At 50.7% G+C, this 19,621-nt stretch overlaps 6 protein-coding genes across 6 annotated transcripts; 4 read left to right on the plus strand and 2 right to left on the minus strand.

Moving 5' to 3' along the window:
* Positions 1 to 456: 456 nt before the first annotated feature.
* COCCADRAFT_33692 (uncharacterized protein) lies at positions 457 to 3,531 on the plus strand (the record flags this gene model as incomplete). Its single annotated transcript, XM_007710464.1, has 2 exons — positions 457 to 1,420; positions 1,478 to 3,531. The coding sequence occupies 2 exons, from the start codon at positions 457 to 459 to the stop codon at positions 3,529 to 3,531; spliced, it is 3,018 nt and encodes a 1,005-aa protein (XP_007708654.1).
* Positions 3,532 to 3,890: 359 nt separating this feature from the next.
* COCCADRAFT_33693 (uncharacterized protein) lies at positions 3,891 to 7,055 on the minus strand (the record flags this gene model as incomplete). Its single annotated transcript, XM_007710465.1, has 5 exons — positions 3,891 to 4,241; positions 4,608 to 4,793; positions 4,826 to 6,015; positions 6,077 to 6,336; positions 6,439 to 7,055. The coding sequence occupies 5 exons, from the start codon at positions 7,053 to 7,055 to the stop codon at positions 3,891 to 3,893; spliced, it is 2,604 nt and encodes an 867-aa protein (XP_007708655.1).
* Positions 7,056 to 7,418: 363 nt separating this feature from the next.
* Positions 7,419 to 9,063, minus strand: COCCADRAFT_33694 (uncharacterized protein; the record flags this gene model as incomplete). Its single annotated transcript, XM_007710466.1, has 2 exons — positions 7,419 to 8,828; positions 8,878 to 9,063. The coding sequence occupies 2 exons, from the start codon at positions 9,061 to 9,063 to the stop codon at positions 7,419 to 7,421; spliced, it is 1,596 nt and encodes a 531-aa protein (XP_007708656.1).
* A 1,761-nt stretch (positions 9,064 to 10,824) lies between these two features.
* On the plus strand, positions 10,825 to 12,154 carry COCCADRAFT_33695 (uncharacterized protein; the record flags this gene model as incomplete). The annotated part of the gene is made up of 5 exons (XM_007710467.1): positions 10,825 to 11,256; positions 11,308 to 11,379; positions 11,435 to 11,513; positions 11,573 to 11,788; positions 11,838 to 12,154. 5 exons carry the CDS (start codon positions 10,825 to 10,827, stop codon positions 12,152 to 12,154), a joined length of 1,116 nt encoding a protein of 371 aa, XP_007708657.1.
* Positions 12,155 to 15,105: 2,951 nt separating this feature from the next.
* Positions 15,106 to 16,789, plus strand: COCCADRAFT_33696 (carbohydrate esterase family 4 protein; the record flags this gene model as incomplete). The annotated part of the gene is made up of 4 exons (XM_007710468.1): positions 15,106 to 15,379; positions 15,430 to 16,004; positions 16,054 to 16,409; positions 16,462 to 16,789. The coding sequence occupies 4 exons, from the start codon at positions 15,106 to 15,108 to the stop codon at positions 16,787 to 16,789; spliced, it is 1,533 nt and encodes a 510-aa protein (XP_007708658.1).
* Positions 16,790 to 19,283: 2,494 nt separating this feature from the next.
* On the plus strand, positions 19,284 to 19,547 carry COCCADRAFT_86601 (uncharacterized protein; the record flags this gene model as incomplete). The annotated part of the gene is made up of 1 exon (XM_007710500.1): positions 19,284 to 19,547. One exon carries the CDS (start codon positions 19,284 to 19,286, stop codon positions 19,545 to 19,547), a length of 264 nt encoding a protein of 87 aa, XP_007708690.1.
* Positions 19,548 to 19,621: the final 74 nt, after the last annotated feature.

Raw genomic sequence — 19,621 nt, forward strand, 5'->3', positions numbered from 1 at the left:
TCCAGGCATGATGCAAATGCGGGTCGCAGAGCTGTCTACTACTTAAATCCACCACCCCAGGTTCACCACGCCAATCCACTCTGCGCCATTTGGCAACACCATACCGAACCATCCAATTTTCCTCTTTAGCCTCACTTTGAGTGTTGGGCCTAATTGCGTGTCGTGCGGTGAGTTTGCACTATAAAACCTCGCCCTGTCCCGCAGCATTCGGGCTCTCATTTGCACTGCCCCTCATTGGCTGGCTATAGCTCAGTGGAGCTGGCTGACCACTTCTCTACATTTGTCTGTTTCTTCACTGTTGTCAATGCCGCTGTCTGTCTGACGCTCGACGTATCAAATAACCAGTCCGTGTCTTACCTGTCACTGACATTGATTTTCTCTCAGCCTTCCAAGACTCCCCGCAGCCAACGCAACACCTCTACCCCACATAGCCCTCGAGCAACGGCGAAGCACACAATGACCGCTCAACCAACAATACCTCCACGCCCATCGCGCTCCCAGAATAGCCGTTCGCCGGCGCCGGGAAGCCATATGGAAGTTCCCAAGATCCCCCCTCGTCCGAACCGCGGCATGGACCGCTCCGTCTCTCCAAGCGGGGACAGATATGCCCCCTCCCCGCTCAACGATCCCACCTATGTACCCGGTGGTCCACCAAAAGATAGCCATCGCCTCAGCACTGAGGTGCCCTCTCGTCCTCCCAGTGTCTCTATGCCTTCGCTCGGAGAGGAAGGCACTGAATACGCCAGTTTCGAGGACTTGTCCAAGACTCTCAATGAAGACAACCAGGGTGGCTCTCCACAGCATACCAAGAATGTTGCAGGCGACTTGCCCTTGCATGCTCCGACTGCCTCAGTTCCGAGCTCCACCGCAAAAACACGGATTCAGGCTGTGACGCGGACCGATTCGCAAACAGCAGCCGCTGCTGGCTTTGGCTCGCAACTGTCAATTGATGACAAGGTTTCACAAGCAAAGTCTGGCCGTTCTGGCTCGTCAGCTGGTTCACGCCCTAGCTCAATCTACAACGATCAGGATGAGCATGGTATTCCAGAGATTGGTGTACAGGTGCCCATGTTTCGCAATGCCGGAGATGTGCAGGCTCCAAGCCCGGCTCCATTTGCGCAACAGCCCGGATCTCAAGGAGTTGGCTTCCATCAGAAACCCAGTGGTCGTCATCATGGGCGTACAAAGAGCGGTCGCGAGATCTTTCACGGACCTCCTGGCAGCTATGGCATGCACGGCCATGGCAAGATATCGACAGACGAATTTGAGCAAAAGTGGTACGAAAAGCATCCGGACGATTTGAAGCGTGAGAAGGCGGGCGAGTATGGCCCTCACATCCAGGAAAACAGAAAAGATTACCACTGGGGCGCGGACAACCTGGAAAAGCTTGTGCACACAAGGTCGCAAGACGTCGGAGTGGGTACGCTACTTGATCCTATCAGACGAATATGCATTTGGTATTAACCTTGTTGCGCAGGCACTAGCCGGGACGTCGTTGGAACTCCTGATGAGCAGATTGGTTACAGGGCCACCGAGGAATATGCCTCAAGGATGGCTTCTCCCAGACCGCAATCTTCTGGTGTGACTTCTTTGAACAAAACTCGCCACGCTGACTCCCCGCTCCGTAACGAGGCCGGCCAAGAGGTGAATGACAAGGGAGAAGTCATTCATATTGATCCGCCTACACACCGTTCTAGTAAGGTTCATGGTGGAGGTTACGACCCCCCTACTGCAGACCTTGGACCGCGAGGCGGTAACACTGCTGCTGAGGGCGGATGGGTTACCGAGCGTGGATATGGTACACCTATCCTTGCCTCTGATGAACTCAAGAAGCACCCAGATGCTGAGTGGAGGCAACCTGCCGTGTCACCTGAGCTCGAGCGCCACGGCAATGAATACATTGCCAATGAGGACGGCACGTCACAGTACCTCACCAAGCAGCGCACCTCCAGTAGGAGCTCAAGTAGGAACAGGAGCATACAACAGCAACGCGTGATTCCGAGCCCAGCCCAGTACGAACATAGCAGCACTCCGCTTGAGTCCCATAAAGAATATGAACCGCTCTTCCCAGAGGATGAAGAGACCAAGAAGCCAAACTCAAAGGTTGACGAGGTCAAGCGTCCTAGCTATGCTCGCCACCACTTCCCAAGCCAAGATGTTTGGGAGGACACGCCTGGTAGTCTGCAGCTCGAGACTACCGTTGATACTCCCCAGGAGCCTGAAGAGCCTCAAACCGCCGTCAGCAAAGGAGATGTCAGTCCTGCCAAAGCATTTGAAAGCCCAGAAACAGAGGAGCAACGCAAGCGTCAGATCACTGAGGAAGATCAAAAGTCATTCCTTTCGGATCATACGAAGCAATTTGCTGCCGAAAACAAGCTTCTTGGAAAAGTGCGAGACGAGACACCAGGCCGCCCCGGTATGCAGCAACGTTTCCCAAGTCAGGACATCTGGGAAGACGCGCCGTCACACGGATACCTCGAGACCACGGTCAGCACGCCACAGATGGAGGAAACGAACGAGTACGCCGAAGATTCCCCCCAGGATCAGAAATCCTCCGCCCCTGCTCAGCCTATTATCCCTGCCCGACCTGTCAGAAAGGAGTCACCTGCGGGGGGAACGAGAGTACCAATCGTCCCCGAACGCCCAAGGGGGCATGCCTCAGCACGCCCAACCAAGTCATCTACTGGCCCTTCAGAAAATGGTTCAAGTGCGCAGTCACAAGCCAGCGAGAACGAAGCTTCTCCGCATAAGGCGAAATCAGTGCTGACTGGTCGTCCAGCTGGAGGCAAAATTGCTGCTCTCCAAGCCGGCTTCCTCAAAGACCTCAACAGCAAAATTGGTCTAGGGCCACAGGGTCCTCCCAAAGTTAAGGAGCCTGAGCCGGAAGTGGAAGAAAAGGAGGCAGCACCGCTGCAAGATGCTCGAAAGAGTCGGGCCAAGGGTCCACAGAGGAGGAAGCCTGCTTCTTCTCCAGCCCCAGGCGGTGCGGCTGCTGCGGCTGCCGTGCCAGCTCAGAAACTGAGCGTTGGCCCTGTGACTGCAATTTGGAGTTTTGTTGAAGACGGTAGCCTGGACGTCCCAGCTGCCAAGATGGCTGTGCAGATACAGAAATCGCTCAATGTTCCTGCACAGGCTGAAGAGCCCGTCGCCACCAAGGCTGCAGCGGATGAGAGTGTTGCGCCAGAATCAGAAAAGCCGCAACTGACCAAAACTTTGTCAAAGGACGAGGCTCAGCCTGCTTCTGCAACCGAGGCAAAGACTGAGGCGAAGACTGAAAATGCTTCATTGTCTGAGCAAGTGTCCTCTGTGGCATCAGGCACTCTTGAGTCATTTACATCTAAGGTCTCAGCTGCCTTGAAGCTAGAGGAGCCTGTGGTGACGGAGAAAGCACCTGGCTCCGCTGACGCCCCTGGTGCCTTTCCTGGATCAGGTCCAGAAGCAGTAGACGGAGGCAACATCAAGAGTGCTGAATCTGACAGCAAGAAAGTAGATGAGCCGGTCGTCAGCAAGTCTACTGAGGAGAAGGCATGATGATCTATCTATCTATCTTGTCTGTAGAGAAGTAGGATGTGAAGGAATATACACGATCTTTTTCATTGTTGTCTCGAGTTAGATTTCAGTGTTTAGCAATCAAAGTCTGGATTACTTTTGTTTGCAACTAGAATTCTTTTTGTTCGTTCACTCATGCAATGCTAAGTGAGAAAATGAGAATTAACAGCAACATGATTGTCATTCTGTTTGACTTGAGGGGGTCATGCATGTCTCTCTTCTCTTGCGTTGTAAAACGTGCAAGAGGTATCGTTTCGGTACTTGATCTTCTCGATGAGTAAGTAACCCAAGTATTTGACGTTGCCAGCTTTGAAACTATTGATTTTGCATTGCTAGGCGCCCTATTCACTGGAATTATCGCCATGATCTCCCTCACCAGATGGATTTGATGTTTCATCCTTGTTCGCATCCAGCTCTGCAAGCATAAAATTCAACCACTTGACCGAGTTCTGCCGCGAAGGATGATCATCTCGCAGCTTGTGAGCTTCAACAGCGACAACACTCTCCAGTAGTGCCACTGCCCTGTGTACCTGCCCAAGCTTATAGTATGCTACCGCGAGCATGTGCTGCGATGTCATTCGATGCGGATGCTCTGGCTCCAGCGTCTTATCGTCCACGCTCACGATGTGTTCCAGGAGCGGCACTGCTCTTTGTTCTTGTCCGTCTAAAAGGTACAACTGTGCGAGGGCGTGCTACGAGCCCAGTCGATGTGGATGCTCTGGCGGCAGCATCCGTTCTCGAGTTTTGACAACTTTTTCTAGAAGTGGGAATGCCTTTATCAATAGATAGCAGTTCTGGCATGCTATTGCGATGGTCTCTTGCAATGATATTAGTTCGTCGTTCTCTGGCGCTAACGTTTTCTCCGCTACTTTGATAACATCTTCTAGAAAAGCGATCGTCTTATGCCACCGTCCGTCGAAATTATATGCTTGTGCGAGATCTTCCTGCGATCTCAATAAGCTTGGGGCATTTGACGATGAAGTCTCCTTTCTTATTTGTACTATGCGCTCCAATAGTGGTATCGACTTTTGCGGTTATCTGTCGTACGTATATGTTACCGCGAGGTTGTACTGTGAGTATAGGCGGTCTGGGTCATCCTCACTAAGGTGAACTCTCTGTTGACATGACTTTTCCAGCCATGCCAACGCCTCCCGATACCTGCCATCTATTCGCAGACACACCCCCATTCGTAGAAACAGCTCAGAAAGGTCCTCTATATTGCCGTGCTGCCTGCCGTTAAGCAACTGAAGCGCGTGCGGCAAGTACCTCTCCAAACGGCCCGGTTCTGGTATTTTCCTTCCGGAAAGACATGTGCAACATGCCGGATTGCACCTTCCACTACCTTGTTTGCATCGCCGTTCTTCTTGACCCAGGTCCGTGTCGCTAGGTGCACAAGTCGGTGGATGTCGTACCACTCTTCCTCCTTTGTCTCTGTATGTTCTTCGCTCTCTTCCTGTGTGCCTTGACTGTTACTATTGCGTCTTACTAGAAAGGAGTATCCGCACAGCGTGCCAATGGCTCTCTCCATCTCCTCTTCAGAATCTTTCTTTGGCCGCAAGGACCGTGGTACGGCCTTCCACTCTATAAAGGATATAAACTCAAGCAAACCTGCCGCAAATGTATCGCGCTCGCGTAACTGGCTGAACGACACCACCCACGTAGTCGCCACTGCGTTCACTGAGCCTTTGTATCGCGTGTTGTCACGAAAGTCTCTGCTTAGTAGACCGATAAGATCTTTTTCAGTATTGTGCAGTAATCCAAGATATTTTTTGATTGTCATGCGATTCATGTTCAGATACGCAGCCGCCTGCGCGATGGCCAGCGGTAGCCGTGTTAGCTCTTCTAGTAGCTCGTCTCTCGCCGTGTGGTCACAGAGTAGCTCTTTCCTGATTATTGAGCTGGAGAAAAACTCGATCGCGTCCTGACGATCCATGGCCTCCAGCTCCAGAACATCGTACTGTGTTAACGATATCGCTACCTCCATCGTGCGTGTTGTGTACAGTATGATACCGTTCTCGCTCTTTGGTAGATAGTCAACGATGCCCTGTGACTCTGCTGTTTCGAACAAGGTACTAGGGTCGTCAGCGTTGTCCACCACCATCAGCCACCGCCCTGCTCGACTTGAGCTCAACCATTGTTTCACTCGCTCTTTAATGTCTTCTTTGTCGTCCGCCACTTGCGGTATACCCAAATTTTTTACGATGCTTACACATGCCTGCTCAAAAGTCTCCATGCTCAGGACAGGCACCCAAAAGATTGAATAATCTGGCCATTGGTCTCTCACGCTGTATGCAAATTGCAACGCCAACTGTGTCTTGCCTGTCCCACCAAGCCCCATAATGGACAGCTCCTGGCAGTCCTGGTCCATCATTAGCCTTTTCTGCAAGAGGTGAAGCTCTGTTTTTCGTCCAACAAAGCGTCGATTGATAAGAAAGGGTATGTGGTAGTTAGGTTTGGGTACGTTTCCTGCTGTGGCATCAGTGCGCTATTACAAGACATGAAATAAGATAGCTGCGGCAACACTTACCACTTGTCTCTCTCACGACTTTTTCCACCATATTTAGCTTGGACAGCTCTGCCGGCGGTACCGCTAACAAAACTTCTTTCGCATATGCGGCCGCAGTCCCGGCTGCGTACGGCTGCCACAGCTTGTTTTTATGTGAGTCTGCGTAGTCGCAGATACCGCGTATAACGAGACAGCGAAAGCTATTTAGTAGCCCTGCTGCTTCCATCTCAAAACACAGTACTTTGCCGAGCCTAACACTGACTCTGTCTCGTTCAGCAGCACTCCGTAACACTCAGTTGCCAGATGCGATAGTGCCGTAATGTACCACTACTTCCTCCCCGACGGGGCGTGCCTGTCGAGTCTTCTGTCTGTCAGGGCTGCACCTATCGCATGTCGGCCCTGCAACATGGTCGTATGTTGCTTCAAAAAGTACATCAATCCCTGCGTTGCTGCGTCGTAACTTGGTCATGCTTTCCAGCTTGGAGATATGTTCAGACAGCTTGCTTCTGCCACGCAGGTCGTTCGCCTTTACGCGCGCGACAGCTGCTAACAGCACCTCCAGTGGTGCATCCATTGATCCCGTTCGTTCAAAGCCGCCTGGTTTTGTTTTCCCCATATCATACTGTACTACACCAGCAAGATTCCCGTGGGGCTGGCTGACAACAACGTCACCTAACCGAACGTCTGCTTCAGAACTCGGAACGCCGCCACCAATGCCGACCATCAACCCAAACTGAATGTTTTTAAACGTTGCTTGCATTCGAGTTGCCGCTACGGCTGCTGAGTTATTGCCGATCCGACCGGCAGGCAGGCATACAATGGCGACGTTGTGACCGCCGACAGAGCCTAGCGTGTACAGATTCTTGTCATTGTCAGATAGTAGGTTGTGCTCCAGGCCAGCATGCTCCTCGTCAAGCATCTCCTGCGCCGCCACCATCTCGACAGGCAGTGCACACACCCATCCTACTGTGTAGTCTTCGGGTCGCAGCTGGCGTGCCATGTGTCGTCATAATAGAGGTAGAGACGAGAATAACTGTAGTACATCAAGGATGGTAGAGGTGAGTTGTTGGCGCCGCAGCTGAGTAGCCGCTCAGCCTGACGACGTGCATAATCCTTGGCTGCTCACATGATGAGGTGGGCTGTTGGTGTGCAGGAGATGTTGCTGCAGTTGCAAGTAGTAAGGTGTGGGGGCAGAATAACAACACGCTCACTGGTCGGGCATGAGGAACCTTGCTATATTTGGACTAGGGAGTGGCATAGTGCCATGTCCTCCTCTGTACGCGACTACGAGTATAACGGACACAATGATGGATTCTTATTCTACTTTATCAATGAATACTACACGAAACTGGCCTCATTCAAATCAAATTTTCTCCCCATATGGCGCCCCCTCGAGCTTAAACCCACCAGGCTGCAGCTTCTGGAACACACCAACAGGATCGTACTTCTTAGAGACAGCCTTGAGCCTAGCCAGCTTCTCCTTACCATAACTCGGGATAACATTCTGGTACGGCCCAGCATAGTTTAGGTAAATGAAGTCGTGGTACTTGCCCCGTCTCTTTGCTTCTGCCTTTGCAACACTCAAGAAATTCTGGGCAGCTCTTTGGATCTTGGTGTCTTGAGAAGCGTCGTCCCAGACCAGATAAAGGAGGCTGTGCATCAATGGTCCGTCCGTGGGAGAGAGGCCGAGCGCGTTACCGCCTTTCTTGCTCATCTTTTGCATGGCAGGTACAGTGAAGGCTTGGAATGTCAGCGAGCCCCTGTTGGGCATGGCGGTGAAGTCCTGTCGATGGCGTTCTTGGAGCCAGTTCATGAGATCCCGATCCAGTTTGAAGGTAGAAGCCCAGAATGCGTAGCGCTGACCGTTGGGCATCTGTTCGGTTATCAGGGAGGTGTCATTTGCCAAAGTTCTGTTCATGGTGTCGGTATGTATCGAAGTGATATTGAGGTACTTTTTGAGGATAGTGGGGGGGTTGAGCTCGTTTACAGGCTCGAGGTACTCTAGTTGGATTTGTGCGGCCGCTTGGCCAGCTCCCAGAGCAAATGAAAGAATCTGTGAAGATTTAGGGTCTTTGTTGGCGTCTTCTGCCATCGAAGCAAAGGCATCTATAAGAAGCGGGTAAGTAGCCTCTGGGTGAATTTGGAGTCCGCCCCACATCAAGCCCTGGGGAATTGTCTCCAACTCAAATCGGGTGACTATACCGAAGTTGTTCCCACCTCCACGAAGTGCCCAGTAAAGATCTGGGTAGATGGTTGGGGTGACGGTGATGATACCACCTGATGCAGTGACGACTTCAAAGGAAGCCACGTTGTCGCAAGCATATCCATAGATACTGGATTGGTGACTGATACCCCCGCCGAGAACGAGGCCAAGGCCTACCTCTGATGCGCGGCCACCCATGACAGCAAGGCTGTGTTGACCAAGCTTTTCATATACCGCCCCCCATCGATTTCCTGGCCCTATGAATGCGGTTTTCTGGTCGCTGGAGAGTGTGATTTCGTTCATGTCCTCCATGTTTACCGTGATGCCATCTTGAATGTTAGATGCACCAGGGAAGGCAGTATGTCCACCGCCCTTTACGGCAAAGGGACATTGAGTAAGACGAGACATGAGTACCAAGATTGATACATCTTGCGCTATTGATGGCTTCAACACACAAGCTGGGTCCACCAAAGATGCTTGTATAGACCAGTATCCACTGGTGAATGCATCGTACGCGGGTGATCCGCTGGTGAGAAGCTTGTTTCCAAAGATGGTTTTGAGGGCACCGCACTTTTTTGAGAATCAGAAAATGCCTTTGATAGATAGCAGTATGACTTACAGCCGCCGTGCATCCGGTTGAGATAGCACGTCTTTCAGTCAGTGCATCCAGGGCAGGAATGGCGGAGACGTTGACGCCGTTCGCAGCCAGAGCCTCTACAACGTTAAAGTCCGAGGCCTCAAACACGTCTTGTGTAGAAGCAATGGCAGAAAAAGCCCCAAGCGAGACAACCAAAGAGGCCTTCATACTGTGCGGCGCTGTGTCTTGCAATGAGATTAGTAAAGGGGGTGCGTCTAAAGCAGGGGAGGTACCTCAAGTGACAGTTATGACACCCAATGGCCACTTATAAGAGATGGAGAGCGCCTCGGAGTGTAGCTGCGTTAAGAAATTGACATTTCACTCTGCATCTATTGCCTCGAAATCAGTCGAAGGATCGCGTCTAGCTGCAGGGTACAATTCAACTGACCACGGGCTACATGTGCAAGGGCTAGGTACTAGTGTAGAGGTGTAACAAGGGTATATTTTCCCAACCGAGGATCATACTAACCCGGAGTGGCGGCTCATTAAGCAATAGCTGTACTGAATACCAGTCTCTCTTTAGCAGTTCATAATTTTTATTACTAGGTACGAGTAAAAGGTACATATCATGAGTTGATGAGATGGTTCCAAACCTCGCCGCAACATCATCCTTGGTTGGGAAAACACAAGTACCCTAGTTACCATGTACGCACACAATCAAAGCGTTGCAGCGACTGTTCTCAATCCGCCACTCACGGGCAGCCGAGAATTCTTTACTTGCTGTTGTGTCACATACTGCGCCGCCTTGGCGACGAGATGTAGTGGCATGATGGGAAACTGACCGGTGCATTAGGATTTCAGAATTAAGCTTAGTAGGATCTAGATGCAGGGATGCGCAGTCTTTACTCTCAGATTGCGTGTTGATTCGAGCTCAAAGCCCATCCCTGCATCTGATGGAGCCCTTGATGCGAAGGAACGGCAGCAACCCACCAATGCTACTACTACACCAAATACAAGCTGGTTCGCAGGATATTAGGGATCATCGACTACGTACTTACGCCTCGTAATTCCCGTTTTGTCCAAGACCTACGCCGTCAGAAGAGGGCACTCTATGTCCTGCATGAGTCCTAACCAATATCATAATCGGCAGAGCTTTCCAGCCAATGTTGAGGGAAGATGTTGGCCGTTGTGCGCACGCTTCGCGTGCGCTAAATCCGTGCCGCCAACATGCATGTGCCGCTTGGACCGAGACGCCTCATCTTTTCAAGATGCTCCGTGAAGGGATTACTCTATTTGAGCCCCAAGCCCGCTCTATCCTCGTGCGGGAAGTTCGTATCGCCAAGATGCGGCAAATTCTCCCTTGATGAAGATGGTACCGAGGAGCAACAGCAATCAACGCAACGAATCTTTTGAGAAGCAATCTATCAACAGAAACCACATTATTTTCTACAATCTCGTGCACACTCATCAATACTAACCAGGAGCCATCAGATAGGCATAATTTCTACGAACTTGCTGAAGCGAGTAGTTCTTCCAGTATGCTGTTCAAGTCCACCCGATCTACCGTGTAGGATCTCCTAACACAACCACTGATCTCAAATCACCCGTTTCACAGGGGCAACTCCAGGATACCAAACATCGATCCTCCTTGCAAATCTTCTTAACATGACGATATCCGATGTTGAGGGGGGGCCTGCAGTCATACGCTCGGCACAGCAAATTGAGCGCCCATCCCCTTCGCAACAATCGACCGACTAGGTCTTGACAACTGTGACGATTGACGTCTACGCCGCAAAGGCAAGCGATATTCCGCACCCCATTACCTGGATAAGCCGAATATGCGGCAAAGTACAACTACCGCCAGCTTTTTTTTGGCCTTGCTATCATGCTGCTTTGCTCTCCCCTTCCCCTTTCTTCCCCTCGTTTCTGGACTTTTCTTTCTTCTTTCGTTGTAATCGTCTCGTTTTCAGTCAAAATCCAACCCAAAATATGTCAACGCGCACCAATGGTTTCGCTCAGGGCACAGTGCTCAAGGTCGCATACTCGATGCTTGGTCTCACAAGCTCCGTTGTCCTCGCCAGAATAGGTCTCAATATCGCTAAGCCGAAGCGGCTCACGGCGTCCGATTACTTTGTTTTTGCCGGCTTCGCTTTCTACGTTACAAAGTGCGCACTGTATATTGCTGTGTCGCCGTATATGCAGAGAGTGTATGGTGTTGTTAATGGAGAGATTGCGCCGTACCCGGAGTTAGTGCACGATGCAGTTGTGATGACGAAGATGGTGTTTGCTGCTTTCAACTTGTTCTGGGGTGTTTTGTGGGCGATCAAGTGTTCGCTGTTGCTGCTTTATCGGAAATTGCTGGTTGGGTTATCCAGGTGTTATACTATTGTGTGGTGGGGCATCGTTGGGATTTGTGTACTTGTAAGTAATTACCAGAACGTTGCGTTAGCTGTCAACTCACTTTGGTTGTAGACATTCTTTGGAAACTACCACTTTTACTTCAAATCGTGTGGTACCCCATCTGGTTTTTGGACCGGAGGTTGTGTGAGTCGATCTGCCGTCAATCTTGAGAATATCAACTAATGTTTTCTTGTTACAGGGTGGGAAAGCTCGGCATAATGCTCAACTCTTCAGTTTGTATTTTTCCTTTGTTGCAGATACATCTACGAATTTGATGAGTACGCATTCCTACGATACCTGGATTGTGGCATAAATTGCTAACTTGTGACCGTCATAGTCATGGCTCTTCCGATATGGCTCACGTGGAGCCTTCAGATGCCGCGTAGGAAAAAGATATCAATGCTATGTCTGTTCGGAACAGGTTTTGTATGCATACTATTCGCCTGTCTCCGTGTCACTCAGGTAGCTGTGAACGCATCCAAGCCTGAAGCCGTGGATGCACCACTTGATCCCACATGGCTTGCTATTTGGGGCATGGTGGAATGCTCAATTGGTAAGTTGAGTTCTCACTTATAAGCGTTCCAACGCTCATGCCACCACAGCCGTCATCATCGGGTGTTGTCCCGCATTCGCAGTCTTAACAAATTCAGCCCGTACCAAGGCCTCCTATGACTCCCATGGCTATCGGAGACAAGCAGATAGTGATACAAATAAGAACCACGGTAGCAGGATAGAATTAGGAACCATTGGAAGTAGAGCGACGCGCGACATAACTAAGGTGGTCGGGCTGAACACTATAGACCTACACTGGTTATGTGCCCAAAATAGTCAGGAGGAATTGAGAGTCAAGCACGGTAGTAGTATCATGGTTTCAACTACCGTTACGCAAGACTCTGTGGATAAGTCTGAGATATGCTGAAATGAAAATACGTACCCGATCTTCCATAGTGAGAACGAACAATGCGAGAAATACCATCTATCTATTCGATTTTATCTCGGCTTTCCCTCCTTCATAGCGAGGCAATAAACCATCTTCCATCTGTGTTGTGGAAGAGCGCACGGGGAAGAAGCTAAAGTTATTACGCGCTCGTATCCTTTGCCTAACCTGAGGCACAATATCTTTCTGCATGAACGTCAAGATTGAGAGTGAACATATCTCAACGCATACCTCGTAGACCCCGCATTTGGGACTGTAATCATAGATTGGAAAACTCAAATCACACATCAATTGTAGCCTCGCAGCGAATCGCAAATGAACCGAGCCGCTCATGGAGGACCAGAGGTGGCGGTCCGGTCAGCCCGGCGTGATTGTAAGTATGTCATACCCACCCATTATAGGTCTTAGAATCATACACTCGACGGATGCGGAGCAGCACGTGTGTTATTAAGCGAAATACTATTATGTGTTCGCAACATCGATGTTTCGTGGTGTAAGACGACATGATGAAGACATGGTTTGCAGGCTCGGTGTCACGTAACGGAATAGAAACCGGTTGAGAAAAAGGGTATGCATGGTTACGTCTTACGGTAACAATATCGTAGCCTTCAGATAACGATGATGAAATGGCGATCAGCGGCAATGTTCCGATTCTACAACTCGTGTTTTTCGCGCAAGGATTATAAGATGACATGCTAAGGTGATAATTTTCGCCTCTACTGCGAAGTATGTACTACCATACAGTAGTACTGCATATCAGCATACCTGTAATTTGAGTGGGCAAGAGCAAAGGGAACATGCCTGCCACCATGGAGAATGTCTCTACACCACAGTCGCTGCTTTAACCCTGCGTATAGATACTATCAGATTGACGGTGTCTGAGGGTAGAATATAGCGGTGTAATAGCGGCGAGACGGGACTTGGTACTTCTTAGCATAAGCAAGACCCACGGACAACATGCTAATTTTCATGACCGAGATTGGAGCGGACATGAAGGAAAAAAAAAGGGGGCAATTTATTGCTGATAAGAGCAGCGCTCGCTGTGCTTCTCGAGTCGTTTATTGTTTTGCACGGCAGTCCGGAACAGAGGTCTGGTATTGTACAGGCTGCGAGGCAGACAAAGGCCAATCAGCATCCTAGTCCAAGCTGGCGCGGCTTCGGGAGGGGTCTCCATGCCTGACTTGGTGGCTCTGCCAGTCGCACTTCTGGCCACAAACGATATTCCCCACCGTTAAACCCTATAGTAAAAAACTCGAGAACCGCTAAGTAGTGGATCGCGCTGGTACCAGAACGAGGCTGTCACAGGTTTTAACTGTGGCGTCTTTCCAGTGTCCGAGTCAAGGTGCTGGGCTAGGGCTGAAGATCCCAGTCATTGGGCTAAAAGCTTGTCTAACAGGGGAAAAGCATGGCGCTGAAAATAGGCTCGGCCTTTTATTTCTGGCGATATTCCCGAAGGCCGGATTGCGGATGCTTGCACCAGCTTTCGGAGGGAGACGTTTTAGAGGGCCTGCCATGAATCAGACATAACGGTATTTGGCTGCAAAGCCGCATGGAGCCAATACACACTTACTCCATTACCCTTGCCGGTAAATATTGAGGGGTTTCGTGTGCGTGAAAGGCTCCCATCTTCGGAAGGGTGCAGATGGGCGACAGACTTGAACGAGCCAAGTTGTATGCTGGGGGCAGGCCTGCCAGAGTGCGATTTACATAAGATGAGTATAGCTTGGCAATACTGGTGATTGGCTCAAGCGATATCGTCGGGAGGCGACGGTACCCAAAACGGCGCGATACGGGGCCGTTCATCGTTCTCGCATGTTTCGGCACTCTGTAATCTCTCTTCTCGCCTGCCACCACCTGGCCCAGGGGCTTCAACGACACCAAGCTGCGCAGTATGCGGTGCCTGAATGCGGGCCACTGTTTATGCTATCGTATTTAATTCTTGGCTGCCCAAACCGACATGGCGTGCAGCCTGACTTGTTTTGCCAAGCGAATCTCTTAACCTCTGACAAGCTCTGCTCCAAGCCCCGTAGCGACCGCTTGGACAGCCTCGGCGACTGTTGCCAATGTGCCCGCAAGAGGTCGATGCTTTGATGGCGTTGTTGGGTGCCGCACCACCAGCTGTGGAAGGGGAAGACGTCACCTTCTCCCCTGCATTTGACCTGGTACGACAACCTATAATGGACTAAGGCAATCATGCCGCCCCTGGAACTCGCGAAACACCATTACTGCCCTCTGTGAAAGACCCGCGGAGGGATAACGCCGGCCCAAGTCCTGAACATCAAGACGGGCAGCGGAGAACGCCCAGGTGTGAATCACTCATCGTTTCGAGGCCATGGTGGTGATTAAACTTCTGAACGGCAGACAAATGCAAGATGAGCTGTCTTCGTAATATCATACAGGTTAGACTGCGTTTCAAACCAAACAGGTCAATACATTACATTCTATTTTTTACTCGCCATTGTGATAACATTCTCGTTCCTGCATGGCCATCCAGTTCGTTCGACCCGCAACCCATGGAATTTCCTCCCGGAGCGAAGCCGGTAGCGCGGATTTCATGCTTGCAAACCAGGGGTCGGTAATACGGACGTGTACTTTTTCCGCCCTCATATGCATCTAGACAAGCCCTAGGTGGAGACGCTAGCCTCGGCGCGAGTCGATATTGGCATTGGCACCCCACATCGGTCGGAGTCGTCGATCATCTGCCATTCATAAACTAACAGTGTCTGCACCTTGAAATGTTTACTTCCGGGTACCTTCTACCGGATACCTAATTCTTACCACACTTATTGTGGCCCACCTTCGTTTTCCATCTCCAGGTCTCTCAGTGTGTTGTCGTTGTCGACCATCACGTTCCGCTCGCTCCCGCCCATTTACAATTCCAATTTGATTATTACTTTTAATTCCATAATCAGGACCGGTCGCATTCTTCCAACATGCACTACTCTGCTGCTCTTGCGGCCGTCGTAGCCGTTGCCCCCATGGTTAGTGGCCATGGAACCGGCCTCCCTAACATTGTCGGACTAGATCCGAAGGACACCAGGGCTCGCGACTTGCTTTCTGGTATCGGAGCACGATTCACTGGCGTCAACGAGATTGCCAGTGCCAAGAACAAGGTCAAGACACAAATTGTCCGCCGCCAGGATGACCGCCAGTGTGGAGCTGGCATTGGCAACTGCCCTGCTGGCCAGTGCTGCTCAGAAGCCGGCTGTATGTTTTGTTTGTGTTACATATCAAGACTTTTCATTGACGAATTTCAGACTGTGGAAATGATTCCGACTACTGCTTCTCTCCCGGCTGTGACTACAAGCATGGCCCGGCTTGTCCAGAGAATGTGACACCAGCCGGTACCAGCACCGCCTCAATTGCCCGTACCAAGCCAGGAAATGTCGAATATGGCGGCAACGGTATCTACAGCTGTACCAAACCAGGAACCGTTGCTCTCACCTACGATGACGGCCCCCAGAAGGTTTTCACTAGCCACATTCTTGATGTCATGGCTTCCTACAACGCCAAAGCTACCTTCTTCATCACTGGTAACAACATCGGCAAGGGCCAAATCGACATCACTCCTGAATTCACCCAAGTCATCAAGCGTATGGACTCTGAAGGCCACCAGCTTGCTTCGCACACCTGGACTCATTTGGACCTGAGCGCCATCTCCTCGCAGGATCGCCACGACCAGATGATTAAGAACGAGATGGCTCTGCGTAACATCGTTGGCAAAATCCCCACCTACATGCGTCCTCCCTACTCCAGCTGCACTGCCGAGTCTGGCTGTGAGAAGGACATGGCTGACCTTGGCTACCACGTCACCTACTTCGACGTGGACACTGTACGCACACTTTATGATGCTCTTTGGAAATAATAACTGACTTTTTCAGGATGACTACGAGCACGATGACCCTACTCTGATTCAGTACTCCAAGGACGTTTTCAAGGGCAATGTTTCCTCGGGTAAAGCCGCCAGCGCCCAGTGGCTCGAGATTGGCCACGATATCCACGAGCAGACTGCCATGAACCTGACCGAGTACATGCTCTCCACTCTTACCCAGCTCGGCTACAAAGCCGTCACTGTCGGTGAATGCCTTGGTGACCCTGCCGAGAACTGGTACCGCAAGGCTGGTGGTGCTAGCACCGGTGGTTCCACTGGAGGCGCAAAGCCTACTTCTGCTGCCCCTACTCCCACCGGAACCGGCAAGGTGTCCACTGATGCTACCTGCGGTGGTACCAAAGGATTGTAAGAAACCCCCGTATCCGTGCATCCTTTACACATTTCTAACTTTTCCCAGCACCTGCACAGGATCTGCTTTCGGCAATTGCTGCAGCTCTGCAGGCTGGTGCGGTAGCACCAACGACTACTGCGGCACTGGCTGCCAGACTGGCTTCGGTACCTGCGGTACCGGTACCGGCTCAACCACCATGAGCACTGCTGCGCCCAAGCCCAAGCCCACCACCGGCACTGCTAAGGCTTCCACCGACGGAACCTGTGGTGGAACCTCGGGCTTCACTTGCATTGGTTCGGCATTTGGAAACTGCTGCTCGCAGTACGGATGGTGTGGAAGCTCCGCTGATCACTGCGGCACCGGATGCAATGCTGCCTTTGGAAAGTGTCCTTAAGATGGCGATTGTCAACTCTTTGATCGTCATAGCAAGGAGATTTTCTTTTAAAGCATCTTGGGAAAAGGTTATCTCGGCAGAGAAGAGATGGGACCAAATGTACAACTCTTTTTCTGTATTAGCCTAAGAGCAGTATTCAAGTTCCGTTCAACGATATTACGAGGTAAAAAAGCTAGTTTTTAACCACAATCTTTTTTTCCCTTGAACAAATGCCCTGCTGGTGTCCCCGTGATTTCTGTTTCCAAATATCTCAACTTTGCCTTGAAAATGAACATGTCGGATATCAGATGTTGCGGTGGCTCAATAGGGCTGTCACTTTACGTTGCCAAAGTGTAAACCGCATCCATCTACATAGTAATATCGCGGAACAAGCACAAACTACAACCATCCTTCCTTTTATCCATCATCAAGATACAAACCCCCCCTCCACCCTTTCTTCTCCTCAACGTAGAGAAACAAGCTTCTGCCCAACCACTCTTTAACCACTCAGCCTAGTGAAACCACCACATTCCTTCTTTCACACCCGCGGCATTACTATATCGACACAAAAAGAAAAAGGGCATTCACAGGGCGACCTCGCCTGATTAACACTTCTGCTTCTCACCTCCCCCTTCGCCAAGTTCCAAACCTTGTCAGTGAGAAAAAGAAAGGACGAGGGACGCTAGTGGTGCGTCATTACGCGTTCGCATGGAAGCAGCGAAGGGGTTGAAGTTTGTTTTTGGATCGCGGGCTATGGTTACTTTTTGGGCCAGGGGTGGATTACGCGTCGAGTTGGTGAAGGGTAGGCTTATGTATAGGTAATGGATGATCGGGGTTGGTCTAATGCAGGGGGGATTGGGGCTGGAGGATGGTGATGGGGGGTGACGTCTTGTGTGGTCCGAAGCCAATGTAGATGGATGAGTGCTGGGTTTGATCCACTCACACTAGGTTGATACATCGTAAAGTATCTTGAAACTGACAAAGCTGAGATTCGAAGTGGAGGGCCGAAGCTGTGGTGTTGTTCATCCTCTTCCAATGCCTCTGAACGCACTTTATATCATTGTTCTAGCGCCAGATAGGTCTCTGTTCTGATATCAAATGATAGCATTATCATCAAGAGAATCATTTCATTGTGCCAACCTCTTGTTTCAAGATACCTTGCTTGAGCTTGGGTGGAGATGTCATCCGACTGTACTTACATCTCTGGCACTTTCCAGAAGTGTTGATACACTATTGCTTACATAGGTGTATAGGGGGGGGGTTCTTTTTCTCACTAACATATGTACATATGTACACTGCTTGTTGCAATCCAATAATAGTACAGATAGCGGCTACAATTCAGGTGTTCCAAGCATTTATGGATCATTTATCGCGCTTCCATATTGCCATACTTTAAGAAGACGCTTTTGTTTTCATATATATGGGCATGACGATCTGTAAAGAGTATCACATGATTGTCATACTGAAGCCATGTGTTCTCGAGCTAATCCTTGGAATCCATATGATCCAAACTCTGGTATATCAAAAAATGTCCTCAGCATCAGGAACGGGCCATAACCAATCACTTGTACGCACGTGTGCTTAAGACCCGTAACACGCGTGTCAAATGCGAATGCATGAGCAAAAGGAAGAACTCAGTTTTCGAGACTCAATGCAATCGGAGAGGTGAGCCCCAGATGCTCATTCGCAACAGTTGTACGCAAAGAAAGTGGGTCCGATGGCTGCTGCATTGGCAAAAAAGAAATATCAGATGCCTTCCGCCAGAATTGAACTGACGACCTCGTCATTACTAGTGACGCGCTCTACCACTGAGCTAGGAAGGCTTCGATGGAGAAACAGGTCTTAATTGCATTTATATACCGCCGTACGCGCAGTACTTACTCTCGTGTAAACATGAGCTAAGCGCGTAGGGAAGGTCCTCCCTCGGCGGGCCGCAACTCCAGCAGCAGTACCCGCTTTACCTCGGGTGATGGACTTGTACTTTACATTTTCGGAAGAATGGGAATATGGCATCGCGACTTGGAGAAGATGAAGACTGTTCATGGGCGTGCAGTGCGAAGCTGAAGTTGTTTCTTGTGGAAACGAATGCGTCATATGTCGCGCCTTGATCCTGTCATGCTGGTTGGAACAAACAGGGAGCCTCCTGTTTGGAGCCGCCCCCCCCCCTTACGTTACGGCCACGCCGTCACGGCGCTACAGCCACGGTGGCTGACCAACTGACTGTGTTTGCAATCAAATCTCAACACGTCGCTTGCGGAGAAGGGCGCTGAAAGGAGGGCGCTACGTCTTTCTGGGGGTTGTTTCAATGCGCTGAGCTGAGATTCACCAACTGCCTCACGGCTGCGTCTCGGTTTCGTTGCGTCCTCGCCACGTCCATGGTCGCGTAGCCAAGTGCACCGACTTGTCCTGGTCAGGAAACACGCGGTACAATAGACCTCGCACGATGTGCAGCTCCACGCATATGTGGAGATGTGAATCCGGGGCCGGGTGACCATTCGCGTGTTAGGTCATTCACATGCCACCGCAATTAGCCCGCCAAGGCACCAAATTAAGAATCCGGACAATTGAGCCTCTCCCGCTGATCGCTGACCTTTCCTCCAACACCTTTTTCAAACGCGATTTTTCCCCTGCACCGCGACACACCACCACCATACAACACCTGCCAGGATCGCAAACCTGGCCTCGACTTTCACCATTCCCAGTATTCAAACACGACCATCTATGGGCTCTGCTTCTCCCGCCGCGACTGCCTCTCAAATTACTGCCCAGCTTACCGTAGTTGGCTCCTTCTTTCCATATAGCGCGCTGAGCTCGGGTCTAAATAAGACGGACGCTTCCTTCGCGTCCCTTGTC

This window comes from Bipolaris zeicola, assembly GCF_000523435.1.
Source record: "Bipolaris zeicola 26-R-13 unplaced genomic scaffold scaffold_18, whole genome shotgun sequence".
NCBI classification, from domain to species: Eukaryota; Fungi; Ascomycota; class Dothideomycetes; order Pleosporales; family Pleosporaceae; genus Bipolaris; species Bipolaris zeicola.